Source organism: Mus caroli, chromosome 10 (genome assembly GCF_900094665.2).
Source record: "Mus caroli chromosome 10, CAROLI_EIJ_v1.1, whole genome shotgun sequence".
In the NCBI taxonomy this organism is placed as follows: domain Eukaryota; kingdom Metazoa; phylum Chordata; class Mammalia; order Rodentia; family Muridae; genus Mus; species Mus caroli.
The window spans coordinates 108,281,648-108,298,470 of NC_034579.1; the positions used below are offsets into that span (position 1 = coordinate 108,281,648).

The window sequence follows — 16,823 nt, forward strand, 5'->3', positions numbered from 1 at the left end:
TCTGCCTGTGCTAGGGTACAGCACAACTTCATCAAGGGTGAGGAGGTAGTTGATTTTATTTGGCTAGAAGTCCATATTTAAACTGGGCGTAACTATTGCTTTAACAGTAGCTTTTCAGTTGGACTCCACCATACAGCGTGGGCCTCTGATGCGCACGGCATGCGCACGTCGCACGTTGTCTTTCTCACCTAGTTGCTTAGGCATCAACCCTGCAAATCGCTCCCAAACGCTTGGCATACGACAAACCTCAAAGTTCAGTGCAATGTTGGGGAACCCTACAAAAGGCTCTGTCAGCATGGAAGCCTGGACTTTCTCCTTTGACATTTTAAGTTGTGACCAGCAAGGAGTGGCCTGACATCAGTCCTCTAGGTGAGTTCATCCATTCCTTGGGCCAGGCTCCTCTAGGGATTATCCTTTCTGCTCCCCTCAGATGAAAGATTAAAATCTGGCCATACTATTAAACAAATTTCCATCTGAAATGCTCAGTGCTGTCACATTCTCAACGCTAATGAGCACTCCCAGACTAGTCGTTCTTAACAGACTCTAGGTGTCCTGAGCAGAGCATTGAAATGCCTTTCTATGGTACAATTTTATCATTTAGGAAACTCCCTATAAAAGAGTGTCACAGGCATGGGTATAGCTGAGGTCCTTTCTATGCATAGATGAAAAATGTCACGATAAAACCCATTACTTTATAAATTAATATACACCAGTAAAATCTATTAAAATGGAAACTCCGGCAGAAAGCGCTCCTAAATCAGTGTGTCAGAATCAGAGCCTGCCTGGGATTCCAGCTTCATTCTGATATGAATTTATTGTTTACACTCAAAGGCACTGTTTGGTTCAGTTTTCCCTTTCCTACTTTATTAAAGTAGGAAATCAACGAATAAAAAAGGTGTATATTTACAGGGTATACATATGTGTGTGTGTGTATATATATATATATATATATATATATAAAACAGGGTTTTATTGCAAGTATATAATGTGAAGTGATCAAATAAATCTTATTAACATACTTATTTCTTTTCATGTGTGTGCACATTTAAATGCACTCTCCTAGAAAATTTCAAGTATACATCATTATTAGTTATAGTCATAGTACTATATAGATCAGTACTATAATACAGGGCAGTAGATCACCATAACTTATGCATACTAAGGCTCTGTGTCTTTTAACCGGTCTTCTCTAATTCCTGCCATCAACCCCCAGGGCCCTGACAACCATCATCCTGCTTCCATTCACTGATATCTGATTTAATTTTAAACTCTCCCAAGGCTAAATCGGAGTATGGAATTAATTATCTACTCACTTTACAGGTGATCCTTACATAACAAGGTTAAAGCCTGGCAGGGCATAAGTTGTGCCTACTTAGTGAGTCAGCAGAGGGGTCACACTGTGCCAGTCTGGCCCTTTCAGGCAAGTGGACAAATGTGTCATTTAAGCAGAGAAATAGAAGGCTTCTGTATTGTACAAGAAAAAAATCTACACACTGGGGCCAGTGAGATAAGTCACTGGTTAAGACTCTTGCTGTGAGATCATGAGGACCAGAGTTCACATCCTAGCATCCACCTAATGATGGATGCTCATCCTGCAAAGACCTGGCCTCTGATTCCAGCCTCAAAATATCCAAAGCCCCTGTCTGGCTTCCTCTGTGTGCACACACCTGCATAGCCCTGTGTGCACACACCTGCAAACCTTTACTTTTGCGGACAGTCGGTTCTCTATTTACATCCTCCGGGTTCTGGTGATCAAACTCAGGTCATCAGGCTTGGCAGCAAGCACCATTTCCCTCTAAGCCATTTCACTGGCCCCTTCTTTTCAGACTTTAGTAATAAAACATGTGTACATGTTTGCATGTGTGTACGTATAAATGAGTGAACATACGTACATACAGTAAGGTCATGTTTTGTTAATAATTTATCACTGAATATAACATCTTCATTTCAGAGGCACAGGACAAGTGTTGATGTGTAACAGATGTCACATTCTCGGAGAAAGTTCTAGCAATGATTTGATGCCTCAATCAAAATGTAACAGGGGTGGCACAGAACCTATATGTGGTTATGCATAGCAAAGTGAGCTATTTAAAAAACAGTAGACATGGCCTTGCTTTCAACTCAGATTAAGCCTCTCAGTTACGATCTTGAAATACAATCTGAAAGGATATGGGAAGTGGCATCTGTTTTATGTTCCTTATATGTTATTGCTTCTGATGGAATTGTAGATTTTAAACCACTTATTTAAAAAAAATTAAAACGTGTGTGTGTGTGTGTGTGAGAGAGAGAGAGAGAGAGAGAGAGAGAGAGAGAGAAAATGCCATATGTTTGTGAGTGCAAAGGGCAGCCAGAAAGCAGCTCTGGCTTCCATAAAGCTGAAGCTACAGGCAGTTGGGAGCTGCTTTTTGTGGTGATTTGAACTCATGACCATTGGAATGATCGTGTGCTCTTAAACAGTTGACTCATCTCCAGTTTCTTTAACTCCTTTCTTTCAGCATTGACAGCAATGTATATAACGGCCACATGGAAAACTGGAAAGCATACTGAATTGGAAAAACAAGTAAAGCTAAGCTAAGGGCCAGGATGTAATTCAGTGGTAGGGTGCTTACCTTGCCTGCACTTGACCCTGAGTTCCACTGCTAACATCACAAAAACCAATTAACCAACCAACTAACCAACCAACCAACCAATCAGCCAGCCAGCCAGCCAGCCAATCAACCAACCAACCAACCAACCAACCAACCAACCAAACAAACAAACAAACCAAAAACCCAACCAACCAACCGACCAACCAACCAACCAATCAGCCAGCCAGCTAGCCAGCCAGCCAGCCAGCCAGCCAGCCAGCCAGCCAGCCAGCCAGCCAGCCAGCCAGCCAGCCAGCCAGCCAGCCAACCAACCAAACAAACCAAAAACCCAACCAACCAACCAACCAACCAACCAACCAACCAATCAGCCAGCCAGCTAGCCAGCCAACCAACTACAAAGTAATCAACTAATCAACAGTCAACCAAGCAAGCAGGTCACCAACAAATTTAAGTCAAGATCCTGTCCCTTATCAATTCTGAAATTTTGAGACATATTGACTTATATGTCTTTGGATCAGTTTTCACTGATAAAGCAGAATCACAATATATCATAGAATTACTATGGGCATTGAATGGAAATGTTTGAAAGCCAATAAGTGTTAATATTTGAGGGTCGTCTAGCTTTGTGAGCAGCAGCAACTTTCTCCCTGTAGAAGACCATTTTTCTCCCAATTCCTGAATTCATTGTTATTTCACATCTCTCTCCAGGCAAACACCATGTTTTGGTCTTATAGATGAACAGAACTGGAGATTCTTACTCTTCACACACCCCTTAGTGTGTGCCTTTTACAGTTATGTTCTATGCTTTGTTGCCTGTTACAGTGAGCCTTCCAAAGAGATTGTGCTGTTCAAGCTGGGCAGCCCAAAGGACTGTCTCTTGTGGATTTGTGTTGCCTTTCCTTATTCCTACATGGGCAAGACCATCCAGTTCACCCTGAAAGGTTTCAAGAGCTTTGAGTCTGGATAGCTTAACTTTCGGAAGACTTCTGGACCATCTGCCTATGCGAAATGTCCCATCCTCTCTAAGAAATCTTCAAGGTAATATACAAACATATCTTTAGACTGATCCATAGATGTGGAAATACTATAGAATGTTCACTCTCATAGCAATGTGTAAGAGGAACCATAGGAAAAAAAATGGAGGTAATTGTAGTCAACCTTTTGAGAGAGATGAAGGTGGGGAAGAGGTGTGGAAAGGGAGAGGAAGGGCTTTATCTAGGGCTGCTAACTAAGTCACTGTAGCTAGAAAGGGAAGCAAGAAAGTTATGGCGATTCAGCTTTCTGGTCTGGACAAATGGACTAATAGAGATCATGTGAGAGCAAGAAGGATCGCCACTCTATTTTATGTAAAATATAAACAAAGTAGAATTACATGTACAGGCTGACTGCAGTTTTGCAATAGCTTGTGTTCTACATAACAAAGCTACAAAGCATCAAGCAAATTGTTAGTCTTTTCTTAATCAGGAATAGAAAGAACACTTTGTTTCCCCTTTCTGTGTGAAGTTAATGCTTTTATACATAAGGCATTAACTGAAAGTTTCCTTTCTCAAGAGAAACATTTTGTGAATCTGCTCTATTCTCCTGAAAGGAACCCTTGATTTATAAGCAGCATTATTGTAGGGATTAGAGGTGCTGTGAGATCACTGCTGCTGTTGTTATTCTTGAAAATGGTTCTTTATCTGTCTTCTCTATGACACCTTGCCAACATATCCCATAAGCTTGTATCTTTGTTTGGGAATGTCTTTGATGAGCCATTAACTACAAGGAAGAAAGCGTTAGTCACAAGATAAGCCATTGATCTTGGCTAATTCCACACCAGGATGACCATAATAGTGTCAATTATTAACATAGATGACTGAGAGGAAAGAAGGGCTCAAGTGTGAAGACAGTGGCAGCTGTACTGCACAGCTTGTGGGGACTCGGTAATAAACAGAATTATAGAGCATGGCATTTTCATGACTGGTGTTTCACAGAATAGCACTTTTTTTTCCTTCGTTAAATTTAAAGATATGATCCGCCACTCTTGTATAGTAGATACATTTCTTCTTCTTCTTCTTCTTCTTCTTCTTCTTCTTCTTCTTCTTCTTCTTCTTCTTCTTCTTCTTCTTCTTCTTCTTCTTCTTCTTCTTCTTCNTCTTCTTCTTCTTCTTCTTCTTCTTCTTCTTCTTCTTCTTCTTCTTCTTCTTCTTCTTCTTCTTCTTCTTCTTCTTCTTCTTCTTCCATCTGCGAGACCATTTTGAGGAAGGCATGGATAGTTAGGGAACCACATTGTTCTCTCTGGGTCACTGGTAAACTGAGAAATAGATATTCTCAATGATCACTTTACTTGCCTAATAAAATGAAAACCACCCGACTGGAAATCCATTTTCAAATATAGTTCAACAAAATGCACAGATTCTGCAGTATGGTAAAATGTTATTGTTTTGAACCTTTTGTCCTGGAACCAGTGGATGATTGCCATTGAGTTTAACCATTGAATTTAACACAAGATCATTATCCCAGTGCAATCAGGATAGTAGGTCATCTATATAATAGAGCAATATGGATTTAAATGGATTCTCTATATTATTAGAATCATTTTCACTGTTGCTGTTCCTATTCAACATTTGTGGTGTGGCCATAACATAACATAACATCTTTTAATAGATTTCCCATACAGATGAGACATTTCCAATATCTTATGAAGACAAGGTATAGGTTCACAAAGGGGCCGTGACAGCTTAGGTGGGAAGTTTCTGCTTCTGTTTTCCTTTTCCAATTCACTTGTAAAACTAGTGTGGCCCTCTCAGGAAGAGAATCATTGCTTTAGACATATGTCTGAAACAGTAAAAATTCTTTTTCCCCCTCTCTTGGCAAAAAGAGTTTACATATTCATGGAAATGCCATAATTTATTCTTGTCCATTGCTTTGGGAGCTGGATAAAAATAGGTGGGGTATCTAAGCCTCTGTCTCTTTGGCATCCTTTCCAGCATTGCTGAAGATGGAGCTAAGCTTCCCACATAGTGAGAGGTGGGGGCTCTGCCACCAAGTTGTGCCCCATCCCCGATGAAGAATAGATTTCAGGTCATGCACGGTTCATTATGTTGATCTTTTTTGTTTGTTTGTTTCAGAGATCAACATTGCTGTGAGTTTTGTGACAAGGAGCCAGCTATAACAAAAATATTGAGGGCAGTCACTTCTTGGGTTTCATTTCTCTCCAAAGGAAACAAAGGCTCTTCTTTTGTGTTAGGGCCCCTTTAGTCTCCCAGGTACCAACCACCAGGATTTGAATCCTTGAATCTACTTTTGGATCTCCCATTGCCTTCCAGCCATCCCTCAATAATTTCTCTCCATTTATCTTCATCTCTGGGTTGACTCCCGGGCTAAGTCTCTTATCGTTTCACACCTGCATCTCAGCCACAGCGTCTGAGCTGGCCCCATTTGCCTTTGATCCCTTATCTTCTCAATTAATCCTGCAGACTGCTGCCAGATTAATCTCTCTGAAATTGGCCTTTATATCATTCCCTTGGTAGAAATCTCTGGTTCTTCCAAATTACCATTCCTTTCAAATCTAGCCCCTGCCTCCCTTCTGACATTCAAGGCCCTCTGTCTACCGTATCTGTTTGAACCTTTCTCTTATTTCTCTGATCTAGTCATGTTTTTTTTTCTTCTATCTCTTTCCCACAGTAATTCTAGGCTTTGTGTTCATGACCATCTCTTGTGTTCATGACCCTCTTGTTTAGAAGGGTCTCCACGACTGTCCAAATTTTATTCTTCTAATCAGCAGGCTTTTCCTCTGTCCCTACTCTTGAAGTGAGGAGTCCTGAACTAACAGAGTGGGAAAGCTGGTAAGTAGGCCAATTCTACTATCTTTGCAGAAAACATTGGCTCAACTAAACCCAGGGAAGACGTGGGGGGAAAGCCATACACAGATGAGAACCTAGACCCAGGGAGATGAGTATATACAGCTTATGGCCAAAGCAGGGAACCCCGAGCAGCTGTGTACAATACAACTTAGAGTCTGGATCTTCAGTTCATTTCAATAAGTAATGCCAGAAGGCTGTCTCTGTGTCTCAGGCTGGAGATAAATCACGAAACCAGCAGGCATGGTTATAGCCTTTTTGAGACAGTTCAAAAACAGTAGTGAGACAAGTTCTTATCATGAAGTGTTCAGGGGAGAGAAGTGCATGGTAGGAGGTAGGCTTCACCCCGAACTCCTTTAAAGTCTAGCTCTGGAATTCAAACTACATGTCATGTGTATTTAGTTCTTTCTCCTAAAGCATAAGACAGAAATCTTGATCTATCCCCTCTCCTCATGTAATCCTCTACAGTGGTGCTTATCCCAGTCCCTGCCTCATTAGGCAAACTGTTGGAGAAACTAGAAACCTAGAGATCATTCATGTTACTTTCCCCTTCCCTTTCCCCCCCTCTCTACCCTCCTCCTCTTCTTCCTTTTCCTCTCCATCTTCCTCTTCTCCTTCTTCCTTTCCTTCCTCTTCTTCGTCCTCTTCCTCCTACTCTTCTTTTCTTGAGAAGGGTTGCACAGTGTGGCCTCGGCTACCTTGGAACTCACTATGTAGACAAGAATGGCCTTAAACTCACAGAAATCTGTCTCCTGAGTGCTGGTAGTAAAGGCATATGCCACCACGCCTGGCTTCTTTGTTCTTCGTTGATACTTCTGGAAACTTCATCTTCTAGGTGTTTCTCAAATCCATCTTCCTCTTCTGATTTCCAGCATCAATTCTGATAAAGGTTTCCTTTCTCCAGTCTGACTTCTTCAACAATGCAGATCTGATCAGATCCCTCCTTCTTAGTACCTTCCTGTGGTGTTCCATCTTGCAGTAAGCCTGATATTATCCTTCATGTGCCCCAGATGTACTTTTACAGAGTCTGGCCCTAACATGGTTTATAAGATTGTCTTGATACTTATCTCTTCCTCAGGAATATCACTTTAGCCTGTTGTAGAAAAAATTAAACCCTACCTGGGTTTCTACCCCATTTTGATCATTCAGTTCCTGGATAAAAGACATGCACAACATTTATATTTATAACATGCCTTAAACAACACAAGAACTGGGCAGATATCTATCTTCTATGCTATTAAAATCTACTTTCTATCACTAACTCTGAATATTTACTTCCTATTTTTTATTTGGGGTGCTCTTAACTCCAATTTGCCAGCCTTCAGGATCATGTTTTCATGAGTCACCTAACCCGTGGTGGCTTGTAGCTGTTTGTATTCTTATGTTAATTTGTGTCCCCAAAGCTGTTCCCATGAATGCCTGCACATAAGACACTCTGGGATCCTGTACCCAGTTGGTTCTTATTAATAAATAAAGATGCTGACAGCCAATGGTTGGGCAAGACAGACAGAGACAGGACTTTTAGGATTCTTGGATTAGGGACAGAGAGAGGAGGAAGGAGTGCCATAGTGCCTGGGAGAAGGAAAGGACAGATGCTACACTTGAGAGGGTGCAGGACACAGAACATAGCCACCATGTAGGAGCTGGAGAAGAGTGGCCCCAAGAAGGCTGCCTGACTGGGTCCAGGGCAGCCAAGATGGAATATAGATTTTAGTAAGTAATGACTTGGGAATATATGAGGGAGGTGGATTAGCCACCTGGAGGTTAGGAAGTAGCCTGGCCGTTGAGTTGTTTTAGGAATATCAAAATGTAAAGACTGAGTGTGTGTGTCTTTCATTCAGGAACCCAGAACATTGGGGAGGGTGGTAATGAACTCCACCACTGCCATGATAAAATTTGAGTTCATAACTGGATATATCTACAGTGGCTTTTCTCTCTCCTTTCACCTTTGTCTTCTTCCTTGTGGTTCTCCTCTGACCACAAGCCCCCATACCCTAAACCCTACCTACGTGTCTTCTGTCCAGCTATTGGCTGTTGACATCTTTATTTACCAATCAGAAGTAACTTGGGGGCAGGGTCACACAACATCACATGCAGGCTCCAGATCTTGCGCCCCAACCCCTGCACTTAGCATTCCAATAGTCAGCAAGACTAAACCTCAACACAGCCACTTATTTGGTCTCTGTTCCTTGATGGTATAGGTTTTCTCCACCCTCCCAGCAAGCTGTGGCAATATGTAGTCTGTGCTATCAGGAACTTCCTTTTCTAGCCTTTGTCTACATGACTCCTACCCTGGCAACCGAGGCAAGTTTCTCACACATAGTCTTCTCATCTGGAGAGAAGTGATTGCTCCCTCAAAGGTACAAGGAATCAGATAACCAAATGCCAGAGAAATCCTAACAAGGGCTGGCAGGCTCAGATTTGAGTAGGATTCCCTTCTCTTTCTTAAATTCACTTATTCCTCTCTGGCAGCACTACAACTTCCATTCCTTCACGTGGAGGTTCACAGTCACGTCTCTGGCCTACGTGGTGTGCGTGTGTTTCCAGCAAGGCTGATGCTTCTTTTTGACCAGTGACCATTTCCCACCGGTAGGGAAGTAAAGAACGAGGGGCATGAAATGGGCAGAGTTTGGGGTTCTGACAGACTAGAGTTCTCTCAAACACATCTATCTCCATCTTGACTTTTCTCCCCCTAAGCTGTTAAACCTTGGGAAGGTCAATAGTCTGATAGTTTTGCTTTCTCATGACAAAGGGAAAATGCTAGCACCTAACCCACGAGGATGAGGTAGGACGGGGACAGCACTGGCTTCTCTCGTCACCATGGCGAAGAGTCTCTGCTTTCCCCATTCTCTCCTGCGTTTCCACCGCACATCCCGTCTATCTGGAAACGCTTGTCTCCACTCATGGCTGGCCTTCCCACAACTGTTACCTGGCTTAACTTTCCCAAAGAGTCTGCTCTGCTTTAAAAGGTTTCGTTGACTTCCAATTTCCTAACGCGCACGTTCTCCTTCCCTTTCTGGCGGGACTGCCATTGATACACTACCACAGCCCTGCAGCTGGATGACCCGGCCTCGGAATCTCTCCTTCGTGGCCTTTTTTAAAATAGACGACTCATGTTAGTCCCCCATCCAGGAAGAGGATGCTCCCATTTTAGCTTCTCTGCTTGCAAATATTATGTAGAGAGAGTCTTTCCTCTGAAAACTGCTTCCTCCTCATGTGTAAACTGGGGGGAAGCAGAAAACAAAGCAAAGCAAAGCAAAACAAAACCAAAAACCTATTTTTCTTTTTGATAGGGATTTACTGGATGCTGATTTGCATTTGCTTTCATGGAGTGACCCTCGGTCATCAACAGAGTCTCAGGCCTCTGGAGCTTCCCTTCCAAGTCTACCCCCACCCCAGTACATTGGCATCTTTGGGGGTGGGGAGGGATAGACACAGTATATTTCTTGTTGTGTGAGCTCATGCTTTCTTTAACTATTTTAGTAGAAGGAATAAATGTCACCAGTTCTAAGGCCACTTTATTTTTAGCCCCTTTGATTCTATACTATTACGCTCTAGGCTTTCTTGTATTCTTTCTGTCTGGTTACACTTCCTTGTCCATTGTTACTTCCTTCCCATTCTACGTCAAGGGTCTGGAACTCAATAGGCTCATGAGTGTCAGTAGGAGAGCACACTGCTGTCCCAGGACAGCTTACTTTAACTTGGCTCAGAACTGTGCCCTGCCTCTTTCCCCTCCCGGACTCATCTAGGGTATTATCTCTTTTAAAGAAAACTATAAGCAGAAACAAGTCATGAAGAGTCTGGATGAAGTCAGTGATAGATATTTTACATGGTCCTGGGGGTAGACATTGTAGCCCTGGAAATGATACGTGTAGGCAGGCCTGGGGTAGACATTGTACATGATACGTGTGGGCAGGTCATACTTCAGGCAGGCATTGTACATTCTACTTGGGTTTATACCCTGCAGATGAATATTAGCTAATTAGAAAATAGAGTCAATAATAAAGACATGCTTGATCCTGCTTCCATGTCCTATTTAGCAGCTCATCATCTCTTTGACACATATTTTACACAATTAACTTTGCTAATGAGCATTTGGAATTAAAACCGACGTTCCAAATAATCCCTTGACTACTTGGACAAATAGGAATGTATAATTTTCCTCGGTCTGCTTAAACTTCATGTGTAACTTTGAGATATTTGAAATCCACTATTGGCTGTCACACACGAGGCAGTCTTTACACATAGATTGATTTCTTAGGTGGGAGGTACGGGAGAGTTAGTTAGGTTTTGAGTTATCATCAGATGACTGTAACCCAATCCCTAGCCCTCATTAGTCTACAATGCCAAAAGTTTCCAAGTGAAATAGAACTCACTGTGAATTCTGATTACATTTCTATTCCCTTCCAAAAATATGGAAAGGAAATTAAGTTACATTTGATTACATTACAAAAACCCACTTGGTGTCTGGGCAGTCACTCCTGTGTCAGAAGTCAAATGTACATATTGCACAGGAGTATGTTCTGTGCTGCTGGTCCCTGGCTTCAGCTGAGCAGTTGGTAAGCATCAGGAGACAGTTAAAAGAACACAAATGTACCTATGTCATTTCATTAGGAACAAACCAGTTTTTGTTTATGGGGAACAAGTGGAGAATTAGAACCCTTGCAACCTGAGAACAATCTGTCTCGTCCTCACAGAAGCATTACCAGTTGCCATGGATCAAGTTCTTAAACTTCCTCCAAGAAGGCAAGGGTAGGTGGGTGGGGCAGAGACTACAAATGGTGGGGGGTTACTGCTTCTCAACCTTTTTGGGTGTGTCGACCGTTTGGTAGGGTAACAGAACACTGAACACTTTAATTCCTCAAGCATATTTCGTATACAGATCCTCTAGAGTTTTGCTGAAATAAAGATTCTCATTAAGTAACCCTCAGCTGGGCCCCAAGGTTCTGAGAAGTTAAGGTGGCACTGATGAGGCTGGCTGTTCCAGGCATCACATTTGAGTATCTGGGCAGTACAGCATGTGGCTTCTTAACTTTATTTGCCCAAGATAGTCAGTAGAGTCAACAGGCCGAGAGGTGAACTGTTTCCAATTAAACACAAGGCACTGCTTTACTTTTATATTGTACCTCTATTATTGCTCAAATTGGACTGCAAAGTATGGATTTTGGTTTCTGTTTTCAGGCTTGCAAAGAACTCAGAAAGGTTTTCATATCACCCGAGGGGATACATACCACCCGCAGAACATGCCATTTCCAAGCTTTAACTTTGCGAAGCACTTGCATATACAACAAAGCTATTAGAAAACACCAATGCATGGAACCCCTCCTCAGGGCTGTGGTTTGAGTTGGGGGAATGCCAGTCATAGGCTCTTCTTGTGTTTGAACACTGGGTCCTTAGATGATGGCACTGTTTGGGAAGGCTGTGGAACCTTTAGTGGGTGGAATTTTGCTGGGAAGGGTGGGTTACTGGGGGCCGGTCTTGAGGTTGTATACCTTGGCTCCGCTTCCTGTCCTCTCTTTGCTTCCCATTATGAATGCGTTGTGACCAGATGCCACCTATTTGTGTCACCAGGCCCTCCATGCCATGATGGCCTGTACCTGGATCCCCTCAAACTGTAAGCCAAGATAAATGCAACCTCCATCTCCACCCCCTTCTCCCCCCACCCCCAGGCTGCTTCTTGACAGGCATGAGTCACAGCAATACTCAGAGATTCAGATTCTCATTGTCTGGAGGTGTGGCTAGTTGCCAAGGCTCTCTGGATAATGATTTATCATCAACATCGAAAAGGCTCTCTGTGGGAAGACATGCGCAATGCAATGTCCAGAGGATTGCCTCTTAGAGAGTAAAATAAAACACAAAGAAAGTATCTTTTTTTTCTCCCCCACACCCAGTGTGTGTGTGTGTGTGTGTGTGTGTGTGTGTGTGTGTGTGTGTGTGTGTTTGTGTGTTGGGGTTAGGAAAATGGGGGTTAATTGAAGACAGTAGACTAATAGAACCACCATATATTAATGGGGCCAAGTGGTAATCTAAGTGTTGACACAGGTCCAAGAAGAGTCTGTGACTTGGTATGGGGACTTCCTAATATTGGCACAGTGGGGATGATGGAATTTCACCCCCGCCCCCTGCTCTTATTGATACTGAAGTGAATGTCCTTGCATTCCAGGTGGACTGTCTGGAATTAGAATGGAAACCGATAAGGAACGGGAGGACCACGAGGCCTACTGTAAGGCTTTCAATTAGGAGCTGGTTAATAGAAGCACGAGAAAGACAATTTACCACAAGATAGCGCTTAACACACAAGGTAACAACACAACTTGAATAGAGTTTGCTGTTCCCCAAACCTCCAAACCAGGGCAGGGGCACCTTTCGTTGATGCAGCATGGTCTGTGGAGCTGGTGGTTAAGTTGTGCTCATGAATCTTTTGTGAACAGATCCTATTTGTCCCACCAAGGCAGCACAAATGATCAATGACAAAGAGAAGCACACCAGCGTACACTGCCCTTGCCTCATACCTCACACTGACTGAGCTCTGGCCAGGCAAAGGGACCTTGTGACCATTTGTCACCTAACCCAGCTGACACAAAGCAGTGTGTGCCAGGGGCTGAGAACCTGTCTAGACGCTTCATTTCGGATGTGATGTCATCCCGGAAAATTAACCCTTGACTCTTTTCACAGGGAACATGCACTTATGCATTTATAAGGTTTCAGAAAGAAATTCCTTTGTGAACCAGAAACTGGGAGACACCTGGTGAACAGTACATATCGAGCCCGTCAGAAACTAAATCTGAACACCTTTATCAGAGAGTCGCCGCCCAGCTGAAGTGAAGAAAAGGCTCATGGTTTTCTCTTTCTCAAAGAGTTCCCTTCTGTTTGTGATCTTCCAGCCAATAGGGGATTTCGGTTACAAACTCTTATCCTAGAATCTACTGACTGCTTTGCAGCTGTTTAAGGTTCCTACTGGGCAGTGTCAGTATCTCAATTTCCATTTAGCCCATCCCCCACTACAGCCCTACTGGAGGCAGTTGGCTTCCCTCTGCTTGCTTCCTTCAGGTAGAGCAAGCTCAACAAAAGCAGAGTGACACTGTCCTGTCATTAAGGAGGGGTTGGAAAGGCAACAGCCCCAGCCCCAGCCACAAAGGGTCCCTTGTATGCTTGTTTATCTATAGGCTGCTGAAAACCTAGGAAGTCACTTTGTTTGACTAGAATAAAAAAGCTTGAAATGACCTCAAGCACAGATTTTCTTTCATTAAAAGGAAAAGATCAAAGAATGAAGGTCTCATCTTCAGATCTCACACCCCCTTCTCTCGTTACCGCAGTAGAAAGCATCAAGCAAACCGTATGTAATTATTAACTGATGGATTCCTTACGGAGGATTTTTCCGGCTAGAGTCTGCAGTCCTCCCTCGGTTTTTTGTTTTGTTTTTTTTTTTTTTTCCGTGCCTTTATCTCCCTCATCAGTCAGGACCAGAAAGCAGTGCTTTGTTTGACAGATGAAGACCTCCAGTGTAGGTATAATTAGAGAGCGCTTGACACACATGTGTGTCAGAAATCATGCAACTGTATTGTTACCATTCCTACACTGTGGTGAGAAGATGGTTTACTAACACAACAGTTATGGCAGAGACTTGCCAAGTAATGTTTGAGAACAATTACTTCCAACCCAAGTCCCCAAACAGCTGGCTGGTGTGAATGCTCCTCTTGTGGGGAGTTACTTATTTGTTTATGTGGATGCTGGGAGGGAAACTTCTGCTGGAAAGGCATGTTCTGAGCAAAAGACATTAGCACCATTGTAGTGTGTCTGTGTCTGTGTCAGTGTGTATCTGTGTCTGTGTCTGTGTGAGGTCTATGAGTCTATGTATATGAGCACTGTGGGACTGTTTGTGATTATCAATGTGTACAGTGATGGGCAGCTTGTGGTTTATGTAGTAGCTATGCATCAGGACACATGGTAGATGTGGATTTCCTAATTTGAGGGCCCTTGACAGATAATGTGGAATTTAAAGCACTTGTAGTTATTTTGCTAAGTAAAGTTGGATTACAAAGAAGCTCAGACAGTTTAAAGATAAAACAAATTGAAGAAGTCAAAATGGCAGATTGTCCATTCCAATTTTCTAGGTAAAAGGTAAGCATCATTTTTCATTTGAATTCAGAAAAAAAAAATACTAATGGTCCTGTGGGCAGGATGATCTAAGTGAATGTTTGCTCTGGAGACACCAACATATTCAGGCTTTTGACTGAAGACGTCATTAAATATCTGCCTGGAATCACCAAAGCCTACGGCTAAGGCTTCTAGTCCATTCAACCCCACCAGCTCCTGGATAACCCAGGACAGTTCCTTCTCAATTGAGATTCATGATTTGCAGTTACAGCTGTACTTACAGGGATTGAAGGCTTCTCAAATTCTGTAGCGCTTCCTCCGGAACCTGTCTCAGCTGGTTGTTCTGCAGCATACTGTCCATGCAAACAGCAACAACAACAACAACAACAAAGACAGAAAAGAAAATTAACAATCGCTGTCCCCAACACTGTCCCAGTGTCTTAAAAACATCAGAGCATCACGCACAACAGGTTTTGGGGGGAGGTTAAATTCCTGGTGTGTGTGTGTGTGTGTGTGTGTGTGTGTGCAAATGATAAATAAGTAAATCCTACAAAATCTCCAATTATCAATTAAGCCCTCATCTCTCATCTGGTTACCTTCAGATGGCAGAACGAGAACAGGTTATCTTGAGTCCCCAGTGAGTTAATTAGAAAATTCTGTTTTTGTTCAAGATGTTTCAGTGGGAGACAAAACGGTTAAAGGGTTTATAGTACCGCAGTGTGCAGTTAAAATGGAAAACCCTCACATGGCTGTTGATTTCTTCCACAAACCTTGCTTACTGACTACACGGTGTATTAACAGCCTAAGAAGTCTTGGTCATGATGTGGATGCAAAATTCCATTTTATCATTTGTACAAGTGTACAAACAAATGTGAACTGCTTTTGCTAGAGGTGGGGTATGATTTTGCATTTTCCTAACATCTTTTCTGGGTATGTTTAAGGCAGTCACTATTTCATATAGCATCTTCAGGCTCCTCGAAGCAAACATCTTTGCTGATATTTTTGTCTTCTTTTTTCTCTAACTTTTGATCAGCAAGGCTAAATGAGAACAGATGAATGTGGGAGAGAGAAGAGCTTGTCATCTTGTTGAATGGAGACTTGTGACAATTGATGACCTGATTCTTGGATGTTCTTTCTGTTTAAGTGTCCTATGCATAGACATCAAGCTGCCTACCAAGGCTGGATTGTAGGTCAGTGTTGAACGGGAGCATTATGGCTCTCTGTGATGTTTCTTTGGTGATCTTTGCCCATCACCTTATGGTTTTGGCTTGGTACTGGGAGGTTGGAGGATGGCGCCCCTTCTTGACTAAAGGGCTTTTTTAGTCAAGGGCTTTTTTAAGAGGATAGCCTTATTTGCCATTTCATTGGGTTTAAGTATTTTGCATAACAGAACCAAACAGATTATTTATCTTGGGATCAATGTGTTCAAGGGCAATAATATTTAAAGATTAGATGCAAGAGATCACAGTAAGATTCCATATGTAAGACAGCACCAGCTGACAAATGCCACTGTCATCTTTGTTCTTGGTCTTACTGGACTGGGTCACTAGGACTTTTCTCTTGTTTTACTATAGACTCTGCTCATCCTTACACAAGTCATAGCTTTAGATGAATATGACTTTTACAGCCACTTTTGAGAGTTTGTATGAGGAGAGCGACATGCTCTGAGAGGTCTATGCTGCTGAGAATTTTGGTGCTTCTGCTCTGGCTTTTGATCTCATTGGATCAGGACTCACCTATTAAAGAACCATGAAAGAGTAATTTACAGTCAATTTATTTATTTATGCTTCACTAGACACACAGTGTTACATGTGACAATCCCAGGAACAATTTTTTAATGGATGAGTTAGATGTTTGATTCAACATTTATATATTTATCTCTCTCTCTCTCTTTTTTTTCCTCCTGAGACAAGATCTCATGTAGGTCATGCTCATTTCAAACTCATTAGTTAAGGGTGATCTTGAACCTGGCCATTCTGCCTCCACCTCCCTATTGCTGGAATTACAGGCATACAATACTATGCCTCGTGTATGAAATGCTACATATCATAGCAAGGATAGAACCCAGAGCTTTGTGTATATCAGGCAACCACTTCACAAACTGAGCTACATCCCCAGCCCTGGCTTGTGCTTTTAATAACAAGGTGTGAGAAGGATAACATGACCTGAAGGCATTCATACGACATGGAACAACAGAGCATTCTTAGGCATTTTAGGAAAAAGGAAATACTCTTTATTAAAATAAGAGTGACCCCAAATGCCAGGTGGTGGTGGCGCACACCTTTAATCCTAGCAC

General features: G+C 42.5%; 1 protein-coding gene across 1 annotated transcript in view; it reads right to left on the reverse strand.

The window, feature by feature from the left end:
* The window catches only part of Lgr5 (leucine rich repeat containing G protein-coupled receptor 5), a 132,544-nt gene that overhangs the window by 28,722 nt on the left and 86,999 nt on the right, over positions 1-16,823 (reverse strand). Inside the window, exon 4 of the mRNA XM_021173502.2 lies at positions 14,809-14,880. Coding sequence (XP_021029161.1) covers positions 14,809-14,880 — 72 coding nt within the window. The remainder of the gene's footprint in view (positions 1-14,808; positions 14,881-16,823) is intronic.